This window comes from Artemia sp. Qi Xiang Cuo, chromosome 16 (assembly GCF_049724085.1).
Source record: "Artemia sp. Qi Xiang Cuo chromosome 16, ASM4972408v1, whole genome shotgun sequence".
NCBI classification, from domain to species: domain Eukaryota; kingdom Metazoa; phylum Arthropoda; class Branchiopoda; order Anostraca; family Artemiidae; genus Artemia; species Artemia sp. Qi Xiang Cuo.
In genome coordinates, this window is record NC_142809.1 from 28051747 (window position 1) to 28069709 (window position 17963).

At 36.1% G+C, this 17963-nt stretch overlaps 1 protein-coding gene across 1 annotated transcript in view; it reads right to left on the minus strand.

Moving 5' to 3' along the window:
• Window positions 1-17963, minus strand: part of SWIP (strumpellin and WASH-interacting protein) — a 190506-nt gene that overhangs the window by 59906 nt on the left and 112637 nt on the right. Inside the window, exons 11-13 of the mRNA XM_089102346.1 lie at window positions 12749-12859; window positions 6682-6792; window positions 366-531 (exon numbers count right to left, since the gene is read on the minus strand). Coding sequence (XP_088958472.1) covers window positions 366-531; window positions 6682-6792; window positions 12749-12859 — 388 coding nt within the window. The remainder of the gene's footprint in view (window positions 1-365; window positions 532-6681; window positions 6793-12748; window positions 12860-17963) is intronic.

A 17963-nucleotide genomic window follows, 5' to 3' on the forward strand; every position in this document is an offset into this window, starting at 1 on the left:
AGATCCCTAGATGTTAAGGGTCAATCATTCTAAATGTCCAAAGTTCCAACTTCTCACGAAAAACCTGTTATCAATTTCTCATTGAAGCTGGATAATACTTAATGGGCTTCACCGATTCATTTTGAGAAGACGTTTTGAAAGACACAGCAAAACTTAAAATCCAACAACGCCTTGTCTTCTTTTTCTTTGTTTTAAGTGACAAATAATTTATTATCAAATATCTTGGGATAGCGTCATTTTTTCAGTTAAACGCTTTTTCAAGGAAAAGATCAAACTAAAAAAAAAAAAGATCCCGCGGACAAACACTGAAGCTATAAATAAGCAAAGAATAGAAAAAAAAGAAACAAATGAATTGAAAATCTAACCCGAAACATGCATGGCTTTATCTCCTATTCTAAGAGGTTCATCCGTTAGTAAAGCATTGTAATTAGGATTTCCATTCTTGAAAATTGCTTTCTCTGTGCCGTTTAGATGACTATGGGTTGCTAGTCTCAATTCCAGCTCAATATCACGGCACAATGGGTCAAGAACCTAGTAAAAAAATAATTATCTTTAAATAAAGAGCAAAAATATACCTGTGTAATTGATAAATATCTGTAACTCCAAGCCGATCTCATTATAAGCTACTTTTTTTGTCTAAGTCGGGGGGGGGGGGAGTTCGAAAGTTCCAAAAAGCTTTCGGTTTATAGGTCGGAGGGTGTAAGGGACTTCGAGTTTGTGTTTTGGGGAAGGGGCAAAATATCGTTTCTCCATTCCTCACCAAAGAGTACCGTATACAATATTTTATTTTTATTTTTATGCCTGTCATTAGACAGGATCTACTGCTAGTGGACAGATAAATAAATAATAGAGGCATTTGACTATCAGTATTTTTCACCCTAAACCTTTTTATGTAGTCAAGTTTCTGATCCTTGAATAGTTTTCTTTGAATGTATTTTAGTTATTTGGACGGTTCAGTGTTAAAGTAGACAAAGTAAGGTCACTCTTGAGTTTCAAAGTTTCGATATGCCACCATAACTGACACACAACTTTCACTGTATTTATGAATTAAATTCTAGTATGCATTGACCAAGATATTTGAACAATTGCTAGAGGGTCTTAAAGATATCTGATTCCCTTTCATAAGAAGTCAAAAAAGTATCTAACCGAATTTGTTTTATTTATTGTTCCCTGCCTTAACCAAAACATTTTCAAGTTTGTAATAGGAAAATTAATTTGATGATTTTTGCTAGTCTAACACAGTTATAACCAAAAACAAAATTACGTTGTAATGGGAACGTGAAGTGTTGCAACAACCTTAGGTCAACCTCACTAACAAAAGTGTCGCGGGAGCAACACTGATTTTGTTCCTCTGTCATAGATTAAATTCCACAGTTGCCAATTCCTCAAAATTTAAGAATTGGTATGTAATAATATTGAAAATAAAAAAAGATGGCACGATCCTTAAAGACGGTTTTAGTATATGCTATGTTCTTATAACCGAATTTTATTTATTATTTCTCGACGCCCAATTATTTTTTTTAGTTTTAAATACACCATGTCTACAAGCTAATGCTATATTACTTTGCCTAAAAACATAACATTCAATGCAGTCTATATTTAAATTAAATAAAATAAAACAAGTTTTTTCAACTGAAAGTAAGGAATAACATTAAAACTTGAAACACCCAGAAATTGCCCCGTATATGAGGGGGCGGGCCCTTCTCAATATCTCAATGTTTACACTAACGTTTGAGTTTTTGTCAAAATTCTTTAAGAACAACTGCTGAAACACAAGGGCCGTTGAATTGGATCAAGAAACATTTTTAAAGCACTAAAAGACTTTAGCATAACGAGCAAGGAATTGAGGGGGGGGGGGGCAGACCCTCGGAATAATTTATGTTTGTTTTAAGTTTTAATATTGCTCCTTGCTTTCAGCTAAGGAAACTCGTTTTTTACGAATAAGATTCTTGAATAAGTTCGCTTAAACAAACCTCAATATACCTACTTTTCTTCTAAAAATCTAGCAGTGAAAAGGATATTGGTTTTTGGGGGACCACTGGCTCGCTCTGTTCCTCAAATTATACGGTTTGAAATCATTGCACATTTGAAATCTAAACAAGGTGCAATGAGCCTATTGTCCCAATAAAAAGTTGAAGATGGAAAGGATGAGGGGGGGGAGGGCTGAAGGGGTAATTATCCAACTTTAGTTCTTCAATCACATAGATTTGAAATTCGTATGTGACTCCAGTTCAAACAAGTTACAACATAAGCACCATTCTGAGAAAAAGTTAGGATGCGGGGGGGGGGGGGGGGTGAAAAGTGGAGTTCAGAAGGGTCTAAGGACCCAATTTGTGGTTACATCAATAATGATGAAAATTCTTGTCTCAATCCACTTCAAATTAGTTGCAAATATAAAGCACTCTGCTAAAACAATTTTGGGGAAAAGGGCAGAAGGGTGGCAAACTTTGGAATAGAGAAGCGGATGTCGCAACGGGAAACAACCCAAGGGCAAAACAACTGGGCAAACAGCTGGTGTTGGTGTAACATCAGATAGCTGGTCTGGTTCAGATTGAACGCGTGAAACCCTTAAATGCCAACTTTAGTGGAAATTATCCGCCATTTGCAAGATATTTACTTTATATGTTTAGACTAGGGGAAGTGAATTATTTTAATAATGTGGGAAATTGGTAGTAGGGTCATGGGCGTAGGGAGGGGGGCAGGGTGGGGGGCAGCTGCCCCCCCAAGACCTTCAAATTTGCATTAGATACGCCTGAAAAAGAAGATGGTTTGAAGAAAACAGTTGAGCAAACTCCCTCCCCCTATAGCCTGCCCCCCCCCCCTAGACAGTATGCTGCCTAATGCTGCCTACGCCCATGAGTAGGGTGCGAGATGTTGGAAGGGACACAGGCCCAAGGGGCCGTTTTTGGCTACCTGATGACACAAATTTAGAAGCTTTGTTTTGTATACAAACCTATTTTTCATCTAGAAAGAGATGAGATAAGATATATTTTAAGCAAAAAAAAATAATCGTTAAACAAATATAATGCACTGATCCCCACAAAAGCTCTATGGCCTGTAAAGAAGGGGCGGGGGCGGGGTCAGAATTCTAATACTATTCAAGCAATAAGTCACGAACAGTAAATACAAATACTAATAAATAAATAAAAAAACAATAAAAAAATAAGAGTTAAGGACGAAGAGAAAGCAAGGGAGAGAGAGAGAGAGAAAAAGAGAGAGAGGGGGGGGGGGCGATTTAAGCAATTTTCAATAATTTTTTTTATGACTCAGCAAAAAATAGACCGGGAGCCAATGGTGAAAAATCATTCAAAACTAATTTTTTTGCAAGTCTTTTGAAGATGTAAAACGGGTGGCATTCTCGAGTATAATAAGGAAGTATCTTCCATATATTATGAAACGCAACTTAGGGATACAAAACAGCTCATCGTTGGAGTGCGCGGAGTTTGAATATTCTGAGAGCTACGGAGCTGATAATTTGACTAACCAGATGCAAAGGATCGAGTAAATCAGAGACCTGGGAAGATCACCAAGGAGCTGAAGAAAATTGAGGTATGCGCAGGCTATAAAGACTATAAGACTATAAAGTTTTTCAAAATCAAGTAATGGTTTAGTTGCTCAATTCCTGGATTAAATTTATGGCTTTATTATAAGGGTTAGAAAGTGGTTTAAGGAAAGAAGAGAAAGTAGGCATCCACATAACTGGGCAGTATGAAAGATACAACTGAATCATAGAGTAAAAGATGATTCAGAATTGGCCAGACAAAAATATGCTTGAACTCTCTCAGAATGCTGAGAGGTCCTACACACCTTCATTTTAATCAAATCAATACAACTCCTAAAAGGATAAATTTTCATCAAGAAGGTTACCTAAGAAACGGACATGGCCATCCATTGGTCTGGTAATAGATCCTTTGGACAGATGAGGATAAACCTGAGACACCCGAAAAAAACATAAAATTGGATTTAGAACGCTTGGGCAAGAGAGCTAACATCAAACCAAAGTAAAACTCTCTCAGACAGGTTCTAAGAATACCAAAATTTGGGATCCACTTGGATAGGGAACATTGTACCAAAATGTTGTAGTAGACATGTCAAAGACCACAATTTGAGGTCCATGATCAAAAATGTAGGAATTCTAACTGAGGATCTTCATCTTTAATAAAATTCAGAGCAATAATGTCAGTAGCTTAAAAATGTACAATTAGAGCATTCTTTTTTATTCAGCCGTAGAAAACTTAAAAATATTAACGCAAAAATTCTGGGCGTTTTCAAAAATCTGCTAATTTTTTTGAAATTTGAGCTAAAAACTGCGCTAGAAAAAATCCCAAGACAATCAAAATTGGGTTTATCAATGCATTTGTATTAACTTAGTAAAGAGTATCTGTCTCCCACTGTATTTCATCTTCTATTTTTTAGCCACTTTGTATGTAGTTTTAGTGTCATTTTTAAGGCTCAAAAGTGATCTGAGGACATGAAATCCCCTTCAATGCTTTTTGAACCCGCGCAAAAATCCGACAATGGCATCAGATCAAACTGTTTAGATGGTCTTTTCACTTAGAACGATCAAAAGGTAAAGAAACAGTATGTCTCCAGGGGGGGACTGGACAAGCGAATCCTCAAGGGCCAAGATAGTAATAATGTAATTAGCCCATTCTTTACAGACTCATGTTAGTAGAAAAGGTGGGTATGATATAACTTGTTAAAACTATAATCATACAAGAAATTTAACTTATTATGACTGGTAATACAAATGTGGGTCAACAACCCTCTCCAAAATTCCCACTTCCTTTAACCGCCAGCTTTATAGCTGCAATTAGGTATGTTGCATATGGTTCAGCTCATTATGTTCAGGTTTGATTCAAAGAAAAACTAAGACCTGATCAGCGGCGGATCCAGGATTTTTTTTAGGGGGGGGGGGACAAAATAGGTTGATCCAAAAAAAAATTAGGGGGCGCAAAATAGGTTGATCCGATAAACTTACATTATGAGCAAGTTGAATTAACGCAAAATTGAGTTAATTAAGTAAATTACACTGCTTTAGACTACGCTAGGGGGGGACGCCTCCCTTGCCCCCCTTGATCCGCCACTGGACCTGATTCAGTTCAAAAATGAGCTAAGTGAAAAACTTAATACGTGGTGCCAAATGACCTGACGTGGTGCTAAATTGAGGTAAGTCTTGAAGCGTTCAAAAAGGAGCTAAATCATAATTAGCTGCCAAATTAGCGAAAATCATATCTCAGTGTAAAAACAAGCGAAGTGCCGACACAGCCCAAACATGAGCTAACTGTTGATTCGCCCTATAAAGAGGAAAGTCTTGATTCAATAAGAAAACGCACAAATCCAGGTTTGATCTACTAACTTTGACCAAACCTCAGTTTCAGTTCTCCCTGAAGTAACAAGGGTGCTATCGTTAGCAAAAGCAGCAAGAAAATCAAAAGGAAGCAAAATAGGATTATGGGCATAATGTAGAACCAAATGTAGGATGACATAGACGACGACAATATAAAAGATTTTCATTTCTAAAAGCGAAAACTAGATTATTTGCATAAATTAAAAACAATACTAGCAACAGAATTGACCCTTATGGGACACCCTAGTCAACTTTTGAGTGTAGACGGAAACAGGATCAATAAAAATTACTATATCAGACAAGTAAGAGTTAAACCAAACAAACGCACTACCTCTTATATAAAAATGAGAAAACTTATAGAGAAGAACCTCAAAATACAACATTATTGTCGTCCTAACCATCAGAGAAATCTTATTGACACTTATATATTGTTCCATTGTATTTAACAGGTTTAAATTCTGTAAGGGGTCAGTGATAAGCTGTCGTCAGTAAATGAAAGCAAAGAACAATGACGGTATTTTATAGTTTTGATTTTATGCCATGATGGGGTTTAGGGGGCACCCGCGGTAACAAAAGGAATGCTTGTTGTTGATCAGCTTTGGATTTTAAGAACTGTACAAGGATTGCGAATTTGTGATTGAATAGGTCCATAATCAAGTTCTAAGACATGGGAGTCCTTCCAACTTTTCTGAAATAGTTCTGAAGAAAGATGGCGGTTGTCCGTCCGAAATATTCATTTTGTTCGTCCAGTATTTTCGTTGGCCTTAAAATTATCACTCTTTATCTTCACTTCTTTGTCTTTGCTTATGATATGATGGGAAGAAAAAAAAACTACATATCTCTCTTTTATAAACAAATAAGTAGAACAACAGGGAAATTTTTATACAAGACAGTGGAACGAACTTTTGTTGATTGATAATATTAGCATGTTTTTTGCCTAAACTAATAAAATAAAAGACATCATAAGTCAACTGCTCCCCGTAAGCTAGACGCAAATAGCGACGAAGACCACACTGCCTTTCCATCATAAACAAATAAGTAGTTCTACTTATTTGTTTTTGATGGAAAGGCAGTGTGGTCTTCGTCGCTATTTATATCTCTCTTTACTAAGTCAACGGTGTTACACTGACTATGACTATGACAATGTCGCATTTGAAAAAAAGAATACATTCTGGCACCGAACTCTTCCATCTTTGAGCACATTTCAGCCAAGTTACAAGTATTTAATCTCAAGAGGCTATTAAAATATTCAGGGGCGGGACCAATGTCCTATGTGTTTGTTGTATATTTTTTATTTTATTTTTTTTACAAATACTCTATGTACATCTTACCAGAGATATAAGATTTTGGGTGATTTCTTCGACAACACAGTCTTGAACCTTGACACCATTTTTGAGATTACGAAGATGTTTGAATATATCACAATATCTGTTTACTACCGTCTGAAAAAAAAAGATTTTACACAAGAGAAAACAAAATCACTGAATTATTTTAAAATATATACACTAGAGACCCTAATATAAAAACCCTAGTAAGACAATACATAAGATTTGGCCAAAAATAGACAATACTAGCCAGAACAATCCCAATTCCATTAAAAATCAAATTAGTAATCGCCTTGAATAGCGGCAAATACGTTATTTGTACTGAAAATTGACTTTTTCTTAAATACTAGAGCAAACAGTAAACGGAACAAATTATCTTGTAACTGTAGTATATATTTTTTACTTGTAAAATAACTGAACACTCAGGTCAATTCAAAGAGTATTTGAATCAATCAAAGAGGAACGTTTATTTCACAGCATATTTACAGAAAATCAATTTTGTATACTCCACCTACATTTTATTTAGAAGATATAACATTAATATTCTCCTTTTATAGACAATCTGTGTTCTTTGGAGGCAGAAAAAGTTATTTTACAAATGAATTTGGTTATATTATTTGATATGCAATCGCTTTGGCAATTTACCGCTAATTTTGGTAGGCTAATAGGATAATTACTAGCTAAAATGGACAATAGAAAGCAATTTCTTCAGGACTAGCACATTAGTCATATCTCAGCACAGGGATCAAAATGGAGAAATTTTCCAAATATTTGTTGAAAAACATCCCCCACCCAGAAGAATAAGAAAATTATAATCAAAAATTCAAATTAGTTCTTTAGAGGGTGCAAAAACGTTAAAATTTTACATGGTTACTGACATAAAACATTAAATACAATCTTAAAGACCTAATATTAGTAGTCTCGTCAAAGTTGGGACTCATAATTCTAATTTCTTACCATCTTTTTAACAAAGCATAACATTTTAAAGCTGTAGCAAAATAGATTGATGCTCTTCTTGGCAATGTGGGGGCCAAGATTTGATTTGGGGAACAGGGTTGCTCTCTTCCCTGTAAAAAGAACGATAAACTGAAACATCGAAAATAACCTGTTGTCATCCCATGTGCCATTAATATCTCTGGGGGATCTTTTCTTTTCCTTCCTTCTTGTTAATAACACGCTGCTTTCAAACCCTGACCTCTTTGCATTGAGACCCGCCCTCCTCTTCAACCTCCATGCTGTGTGCACCTAATGATTACAAAACTTCTGTCCAAAATTGTCTTTTCACCTCCGTGAAGCCGATCTCTTTCTGAGTTCACCTTATAACAGCGTGTTTGGCATTCCCATAAGTCGTATTTTTCCGCATGTTTTATAAAAAATTGGAATTTTTAGTTTTGGTGAAAAAAATAAAGCACTGACCGTGAAGAAACATTAATTAATACCACGCAGCATTAACTACTGCACCTACCAACAACTCATGGCAGCCCAAAACCCCCCGAAGCCAAAGCTCCTCTACCGCCCTACCCTATCCCAAGCTTCGCTATTCAACCCTTCGAATGAGGTTTCTGCTTCCTCCAAATCATTCATTATTACTATAAGGGAAAATGCTGTCGATATATCATCAGTAACCCAGCCAACATAACCGCTTACCTTCACTATGTGACAAGACAGTTGAATCAAACAAAGCTTTTACAAAAATTATCGTTTGGGAAAACCAAAAAAGTAAATCTTGATAACAACAGGTCTATGGCCAATAGGAAGCAAAAAAGAAAATAAAACAATCAAACAAATACTTCAGCTATATACAATAAGGCGTTCTGAGTTTTGAAAAACAAGAAGTAATTGAAACCAAATCTAATTCAAAATAGGGAACAATCTAAAATCAAGAGAAAAAAAAATCAAACCATATGTACTATAAAGGTTCCATATAAAAACCGAGATACTAGATCATAAAATCAATGAGCTACTCTTATCACAGTAAAGATGCAACTGACATAAAGGTTATAAAAATAACTGAAAAAGAAACTTAAAAATTCAGTTGAGAAACAATCCTTTTATGAGCAACAAATGCAGATTTTTGCTTGGATTTTGAAGTTAACTTAATCCCTTGGTGATTTTTCCCAATTGAGGTCAAGACTTTTAAAAATAATATCATAAATTGACCACACTTCCATAGATAAAGCTCTCAACTTTAGAAAGCCTCCTCGCCCATTTTTCTACATTTTGGCAGAACATATTTCTATTCGCCCTGATCGTTTGGTACAGTTTGAGGAAGCGACTGCTTTTTCTAAAGTAGAGGGTGTTACTCCATAAGTTAAAGAAGCAATGGAAACCAAACGCATATTCTCATGATTTATTATTATTAGTCAAGAAGGTGGGAGCAGTGAAGATGTTAAAAGCAAAATAGTAAAGTCTCAGGTTGTTTTTTTTTCACAGTTAAAAAAAGTTTGGAAGTATAGGAAGATAAGTCTGCAAACCAAGATTAGAGTATTAGAAACTACAGTGATGACAGTCGCCAAATATGGCTCTGAAGCATGGGCGCTCCGAAAAGAAGATGAAGATTTGCTAGATGTTTTCCAGAGAAATTGCCTCTGGATTGTTCTGGGTACCCGGCTGACTGACCGTATTTCAAACAGTAGACTGTACGAAAAATGTGGTTCAATCCCGCTTTCTAGAGCAATCATGAAAGTAAGTTTGAGATGGCTAGGGCACGTTGGGCGGATGAAGGATGACAGATGGCCGAAGATTGTCCTTTTCGGCCAACCGTATAGGACTAAACGGAAAGCAGGTCGTCCTCGGGAAGACGTCATAAAGAAAGATTTAAAAGAAATGGGAACTTCCTGGGAAGGTGTAAAAAAGTAGGCTTTGAATAGATTGGGATGGAGGAGGAGCGTGCGTGGCTGTGTTAGCCTCAGGCGGCCTGGTACAGCGGTGAGCTGTTAGTAGTAGTAGTAGTGTCAATTAACAGAGATACAGGTACTTGAAAATTTCATTTAATTTATGATATTTAAAAAAAGATCCTACTGTCAAAAATTGTAACTCAGTCATGCAAAATCGGAATAATTCTTTAAGAAAACAACAATCATAGTCATGGTTGAAGTCAGACCAAATGCCAATCTTTTTTTCTGCAGGCGAAGAAAAAACATACCGGTCATTATTGGCTTAGAATACTGACAATAAAATACATAATCGGATTCTTATAACGGCTTGTTCTGCATTCGGGTGGCACCAGTCGGGTTTCATGACGGGTCTAAGCACTGACTGGTGCAGGTGAAGGGAGTAGTGAGTGACATCTTCCGGAGGAAAGGACGAACTCCCCAAATTTACATGTTATTTGGAAACGCTAATCACGTAAGGTTGGGACTTTTCGGGCAAGAGTGACATTCCCGTAAGCGGTAAGGACATTCAATCGTAGGATTGATTCAACAAAAAATTGAATCAATCCAAAAAGGAGCCTTGTAAATAATTTTCAAAGAAGGCAAGGTGCATTACTCCCTGCTCCTAAAAAAAGCTACTTTGGAAGCCCTTGAGCACAGGAGGGTATCTCTGTGCCTCCGTTTTGCAAGAAAATGCAATAAAAACCCTTGGACGGCAAGTAATTTCCCCAAACGTCACTCCCCATCCAGATTACGGCCCCCTCGAGCTGTTTCTGAGCCCATTTCTGTTTTATCCCTCATTCACTGCGTTACTTCTAGATATGAAAAAATTTTAGTCCCCTTCATCCTAGGAAAAATAAATAAAACAACGCACTATTCTCTCCCTTTTTTCTCCTTTTTTTATTGGCTGATGGTGCCGCCCAGGTTCTTGCACTTAATTACTTGCTTTGCCCCTCCCCCACTCTTTTTTTACTGTCCCTTTTAATTTTTATATATTTTACATTTCGTTCTCTTTTTTTGTGTTTATTCACTTATTTTTGTCCCCTCCTCCCTCTTTTTGACCAGTTTTTATCTCCTTAATTTTTTTATTGACTGTATTGACTTTTTTTGCATTTGTTCGCTTATTTTGCCCACCCCCCTCCTTTTAATGTCCCTTTTAATTTTTTTCTGACTTGTATTTGTTTAAGTTTAGTTTGACCAGTTTTTTTATCTCTTTAACTTTTTAATTGACTTTTTACAGTTAAATTACTGACTCACAAGTGATTATTCATTATGAATTTTCTATTTTGTTGTTGTTTTTGTATTTTTGCCAGTTTTCGTGTAACCATATAATTTGTCGACTACGAAGTCCAAATTCTGTCCTTTGTGGGCTTTTGATAGCAATTTTTATTGAATTAATATCTTATTTTATCTAAGCGGTATATTTCTGGCTCAGTACAATCTCGGCTGTTGGTTTTTGAACATCTTCGTTCAAATTGTTCGTATTATGCATTCGTGGGCCCCACACATGAAACGTATATTCTAAGCTAGGGTGTATAAACATGTTCGAAAATAATTTTTCAAAGGAAATTCAGAAAAATTAAACAGCCGCAAACTAATAAGTGAGCATACTGCACAGGACCGTATCCAGGATTTTTTTTTTTTTCAGGGTGGGTTTAAAAAAAGGTTGTTTTTTTTTTGAGAGGTGTATACAAAAATCCTAAAAGAACGGATAAAAATTTGCTTATATTCATTTCTGTTACGCTATTACGAATCAGGCAAACATTTAAGGGGGGGGGGGGGGTAAACCCTATATCCCCCCCTGGATACGTCCTTGACACTGCACCATTGCCCATTTTCAACTGACTGGCACCAAGAGCGCTAAACGAGGTGTCGAAGCTTGCTCGGAACACTAAACTATGTGTCGAAGCGCTAAACGAGGTGTTAGAGCGCTAAACGAGGAGTCGGAAGAAACGCAGAGGGGATTACAGAAATAAAGACAGTTGGATACCACGGCTTTGAGCACAGAAGTCGTCACTTCAGTGGATTGAACCTCATCACATTGCTTTTCCTTCCTTGGAGTTGGAGGTTACATCTGTGACGTTATTGAAAAATGGTTTGATTGGTTCCATTACTGAATTAGGGACATATTTCTGATTTCTCTATGATAAATTTTAGAAGCAGGGAAAGATTATACACATATTTGAATCTCTCTTCAAATCCTAAGGGAACATAATTAATTTATCCTAAATACGATTGGGCTGCTAACTTCTTACATTTTGGCGCGGGACTTATTAGCTCAGCTCACTCGGAACCAAGGTTTTTCGGCAAGATTGAGTAGATACACCAGTAGGAACTTCGTGGAAAGTCAATAGGCAAAGCGGAATGCACTTTTTGGAAAGCATCAAGCAACCATCATCAAGGGATTAAATTAAACAAAAATGTGAGCAAAAAACTGCATAAATGAATTATTGTTCAACAAGCTAATTAAGTTCTTTGTCAACTGCATTTATCATCTTAATGTCAGTTGCTATAACTGTGTTATGATAGTAGTAGCTTATTCATTGCATATTCAACTTCCTTAGTTTTTACTTGGAGTGGTTATTGTATATGTTGCTTTGATTTTTTCGTTTTAGTCTCTTTGATTTAAGATATTTCGGTTCTTCTTTTTAATTAAACCTGAGGACGCCTTTTTGTGATACAAGCAAAACCTACGTTAGGTTTTTCATCTTTCGCGTCCTACTGGGTTGTTTTCATGATGTATTTCATTGATTTGGTCAGTCTAGGCAAGTTCGGAACTAGATGCTTTAGCTTTTCGTTTGATACGCCGTCACTCAAACGAGTTTCAGCAATTATCATTAGGTAATAGCTTTTTAATTTACTTTCCTCAGCATTTCGGACCAAGCATTTTTCAAAGCATTGCTTGACAGCATACCTAAACTCTGTCGGCACAAAACTCAGCTTTTAGGATTCAATCGCCAAAACTCGATGCGAGCACAATTTTACGAACTACGACCCCAAATTGAACCCAGCAGTCCCCAAACACTGCAAAATTCAATAGCAAAAAAATCACTCCACAGAAAATTAAACCCAGCGAAACAAAACGAAAACAATATTCACTCCGTGCAAAACCAACCCTTGCAAAGTTTGGCTCCGCAAAACTCATTTGAGCCCATCTTGTTTATACTTGGACTAAAATAAAAAATATTTATTCCACTTACATTTAGACTTGAGATCTCACTTTTTCTTGAATAGAAATCCGAAAGCCAAACAGAAAGCATCGTCCTGTGCCAGTAAAGGAAGGAGAAGTCATTAGCTGTTCCACATCTTTCCTAAAAGCACGTTGTTGTTGTTGAGATAGAGAGATCCAAAACACCCCAAAAAGCGTTTATTCTAACAATTTTTAACTGAAGTTTGCTATTAAATCATTGCAAATATATATATATATGAAAATATAATCAACAATAAAAGCGTAGATGTTCTCAGTATGGTAAACCTAGGAGGAAAACAAGCTGCTTTATGAGTATAATACAATTTATAAACAATTTTTTAATTTTGCACTAGGTTCCCCTTGGCCCAGTGATTCACAGCTGTAAATATAAAACTCATCAGGCTGCAAACGGCTGTAAATTTAACACTCATCAAAAAGGGATTTTCAGTTCTTTCTAGCTCCGTCTCCGAGTGTGTCAGATTTTCTTTCGTTTTTTTTCTTGTGACTGAGGTTTTCACGTGCCATTGACATTTAAGATTTAAGTCAACTGAAAAAGAAACCTTGCCCTTGCTGGGCCCCATGTTTGGGGAGGGGGCTCATGCCCTCAAACTAAACTTATCAATGTACATATGGGTTTCCTTGCCAGAGACTTACGGTTTTAAGTTTCAAACTGTTCAGAGTTTTATATGGCCATTTTGCCTTGGCCTTGTCGGGCCCCATTTTTGGAGAGCCATTGTCGCTTTTCTCGCCTTCCTTCTACATTGGGGCTCAATTAGCCAGGACTTATGGACATACGTTTCAAACCGATTGTAAATAAAAGTTTTTTTGCCCTTATTTCGGCCCCATCCCCCTAAACATTTTTTTTGGTATATTAAGCTCCCTCTTGGCTGAAACGATCACTGAAAGTCCCAAGCCAATTAGAAACCCAAGTTGAAGAATGCCTCCCCTTTTCTACTATAAAACCTATCTATAAGAACTTGAGACCCATAATTTAAGACCCTTGTCCCGGGTCAAGGGGCAACCAAAAATCTTGATCCAATATCATACACGGAGTTATGTGGGTGCCAAGTAGCAAGAAAGGGTACTTGAGGGGGGCTGGTGTAGTCTCTGATTACTTTTGGCCCTTAAGGCCACTGGAACTTTCAAATTCCAATGGAATGAACTCATTCTCAAGTTTCTATGACCGCTCCTTCTGTACAGCGCTAGAGGAAAAAACAGGGACATGAATTCTAACAACGCTAGAATATTGACCTTGATAAAGTTACACTAAAAAAAAAACTTACAATGAAAAATAAAGTCAAATATAAAGCGAACATAAAGTAGATTTACGTTCCTTGGCTCCACCGACGGCAAAGCTACAGTACAACTCTTTGCATTTGTTTCCTCTCAATCAATAAACATCGTAATTGACAAGCCTTTTAAACTCTTAAATGAAAGAGTTTCGTGAGGAATTTTGTTGTAAATATGCTGACTCTGCTTAAAATTATCCCTGTTTCCTATTTCTGATTTTTCTATAGCGTGAGACCATACCGCTGTAATTACTTTTGACATTCACCATGTATACCAGCCAATTCTGACTTATTTTGCCCCAGACCATAAAATCTAACCCACTCTGTATTGTTATAAAATTTAAAAAAACAAGTTTTTTCAACTGAAAGTAGGGAGCAATATTAAAACTTAAAACGAACAGAAACTATTACGTATACGAGGGGGGTCGCCCCCTCGTCAATACCTCGCTCTTTACGCTAAAGTTTGAATTTTGTTCCAATTCTTTAAGAATTAAATAAAAAAAAACAAGTTTTTTAAACTGAAAGTAAGGAGCGACAATAAAACTTAAAACGAACAGAAATTATTCCGTATATGAAAGGGGCTGTCCCCCCCTCAACGCCACGCTCTTTACGCTAAAGTTTTTTTTTGTTTTAAAAAAAAAAGTTGTGAGACAGAGTCAAACTTTAGCGTGAAGAGCGAGGCGTTGAGGGGGGGGGGGGGGACAGCCCCTTTCATAAACGGGATAATTTCTGTTCGTTTTAAATTTTAATGTCGCTCCTTAATTTCAGTTTAAAAAAACTTTTTTTTTTATTTAATTTCTGATCGTTTTTTAGTTAATGCAGCTTTGATTTTGGCACACCGTCATTGAAAAAGTAAAGAAAATTTGCATGAAAATTTTACTTTTCTTTTACTAAATGGCTGTCTCAAAATTTGGTTCTGACATAATTTCAAGTTAACTTACATAACGAACTTCTATATTTGTATATTTTTCTTCTGGCAAAAAATACGTTGCAGATATAGTTGCAGAATTTTGCAGATATGAGCTTGAAACCTATGTCATAAGGTGTTCTTATACGCCGAATCTGACGGTGGGATTTTCATTAAAATTCTTTCACTTGTAGGGGATGTTTCCTCCCTCTTTAACAAACCAGGTAAATTTTCTCAGGCCCGTAGCCTTTGATGAGTAATACTAAACTTAATAAAATTTATATATTTAGAATCAGCATTATAAACCCATTCTTTTGATAGATTTATTGACATAAAAATTTTTAAAAGTTTCGATTACTATTGAGCCGTATCGCTTGTTTTTTTATTACGTATATGTTATTACGTATATGAGGAGGTTCTCCCCTTAGTAAATACCACGCTCTTTACGTTAAAAGTAAAAAAAAAATTTTATTCACAAACCCCTGAATCACAAAGGCCGTTTAACTAGAATAGATAGCTCTTTTGAAAGCACTAAAAAAAACTGTAGCGTATAGAGCGAGGTATTGACTATGGGGAGAACCCCTTCATATACGTAATAATTTCTGTTCGTTTTAAGTTTTAATATTGCTCCCTACTTTCAGTTAAAAAAAACTTGTTTTTTTTTTTATTTAATTTCTGATCTTTTTTAAATAATGCTTAGAAATCCAGTGCCCCCTTCAGAAAAATGTCCCTTACCCCAAAGAAACATCCTCCACGGAAAGATTCTCCCGATTAACCCCCCCTCCTCCAGCCCCCCCCCACCAGAAAAAAATCCTTCCTGAAAATGTCTGTATACTTCCCAATAACCAATACAATATGTAAGCAATGGGCAAAGTTCATAACTTGCAGCCCTTCCCCTGGGAACTGTGGGGGATTAAGTCATCCTAAAAGACATATTTATTAGATTTTCGACTATGCTGAACAATATGGCTATCTCAAAATTTTAAATGGGTGACTTTCAGAAAAAAATGAGCGTGGGAGGGGGCCTAGTTTCCTTCCATTTTTTGGAGGGCACGCATTGTGATCTTTCTTCGAGCAAAAAATGCAAATTTTCACCTTTTTGCAGATAGGAGCGTGAAACTTCTTTAATAGGGTTCTCTGATAAGCTGAATGAGATGGTGTAATTTTCGTTAAAGTTAATTAAAAATGCAAAATTCCACATTTTTGCAGATAGGAGTGTGAAGCTTCTTTAATAATTTTCGTTGATTAGCCGAATCTGATGGTGTGAATTTCGTTAAAGTTAATTAAGAAAATTTGCAATTAAAACAAAATTTTATTGTTGAAAAAAAATTGAGTTTTGAGAAAGTCAAACTTTAGCGTAAAGAGCGAGGCGTAGAGGAGCGGACAGCCCCTTTCATATACGGAATTATTTCTGTTCGTTTTAAGTTTTAACGTCGTTCCTTACTTTCAGTTAAAAAAAACTTGTTTTTTTTATTTCATTTCTGAACGTTTTTTAATTAATGCAGGTTTTGATTTTGGCTCACCGAGCATGAATAATTAAAACGAAATCTGCATATTAATTTTACTTTTATTTGGTTAAATGGCTTTCTCGAAACTTGTTGAATTTTATTTACGAACGTTTTTATTAGTAATAAATATACGTAACTTACGAAATAACTCACTTAACGAAGTTCTAATTCATATATTTTTAATACGTATATTAGGGGGTTTGCCCCCTAGTCAATACCTTGCTCTTTAAGCTAGTTTGAATTTTGTTCCAATTCTTTAAAAATGACCCCTTAATCACAAAGGCTGTTAATTAGAATAAATAGCTCTTATGAAAGTACTAAAAAATCTTTGGCTTTAAGAGCGAGGCATTGACTAGAAGGTGAACCCAATCATATAGCTAATATTTTTTGTTCGTTTTAAGTTTTGATGTTGCTCCTTACTTTCAGTTGAAAAAATTATTTTTTTTTATTTAATTTCTGATTTTTTTTTTTAAAATAACGATGGGAAAATCCGGCGTCCCCTTCATAGCAAAATCCCTTCCCCCATGAAAATTTCCTTCATGAAAAGATCCTCCCATATAACCACCGACCCACCCCCCCCTACCAGAAAAAATTCCCCCTGAAAACGTCTGTATACTTCCCAATAACCAATACTATATGTTAACATTGGGTAAAGTTCATAACTTTCAGCCCTGAACAAAATGGCTATCTCAAAATTTTGATTCGGTGACTTTGGGAAAAAAATGAGCGTGGGAGGGGGCCTAGTTGCCCTCCATTTTTTTGGCCACTTAAAAAGGGCGCTAGAACTTTTAATTTCTGTTCCAATGAACCCTCCCAAGATATTCTAGGACCACTGGGTCGATACGATCACCCCTGGGGAAAAGAAAAAAAAATAAATAAATAAACACGCATCCGTGATCTTTCTTCTGGCAAAAAATGGAAAATTCCACATTTTTGCAGACAGGAGCTTGAAACCTCTACAGTAGATTTTTCTGATAAGCTAAATCTTATAGTATGATTTTCATTGAGGTTCAATAAATTTCAGGAGGTCTTTCCCCCCTTTTTCGAAAAGCAGGCAAATCTTCTTAGGCGTGTATCTTTGGATAGGTAAGATTGAACTTGATGAAACTTATGTATTTGAAATCAGAATTAAAATCTGATTCTTTTGATGCATCTATTGGTATCAAAATTCCGTTTTTTAGAGTTTTGGTTACCATTGAGCCGGGTCGCTCCTTACTTACAGTTCGTTACCACGAACTGTTTGATGACCCTTGAATCACAAAGGCCGTTTAATTAGAATAAATATCTCTTTTGAAAGTACTAAACATACTTTAGCGTAAAGAGTAAGGTATTGACGAGGGCGCGAACCTCCTCATATACGTAATAATTTCTGTTGGTTCTAAGTTTTAATGTTGCTCCTTACTTTCAGTTGAATTTTTTTTTTCTGATCGTTTTTTAAATAATGCTTGGAAAACCAGCGCCCCCTTCATGGAAAATTATATTCCCCCATGAAAAATTCCTCCATGGAAAGATCCTACCACG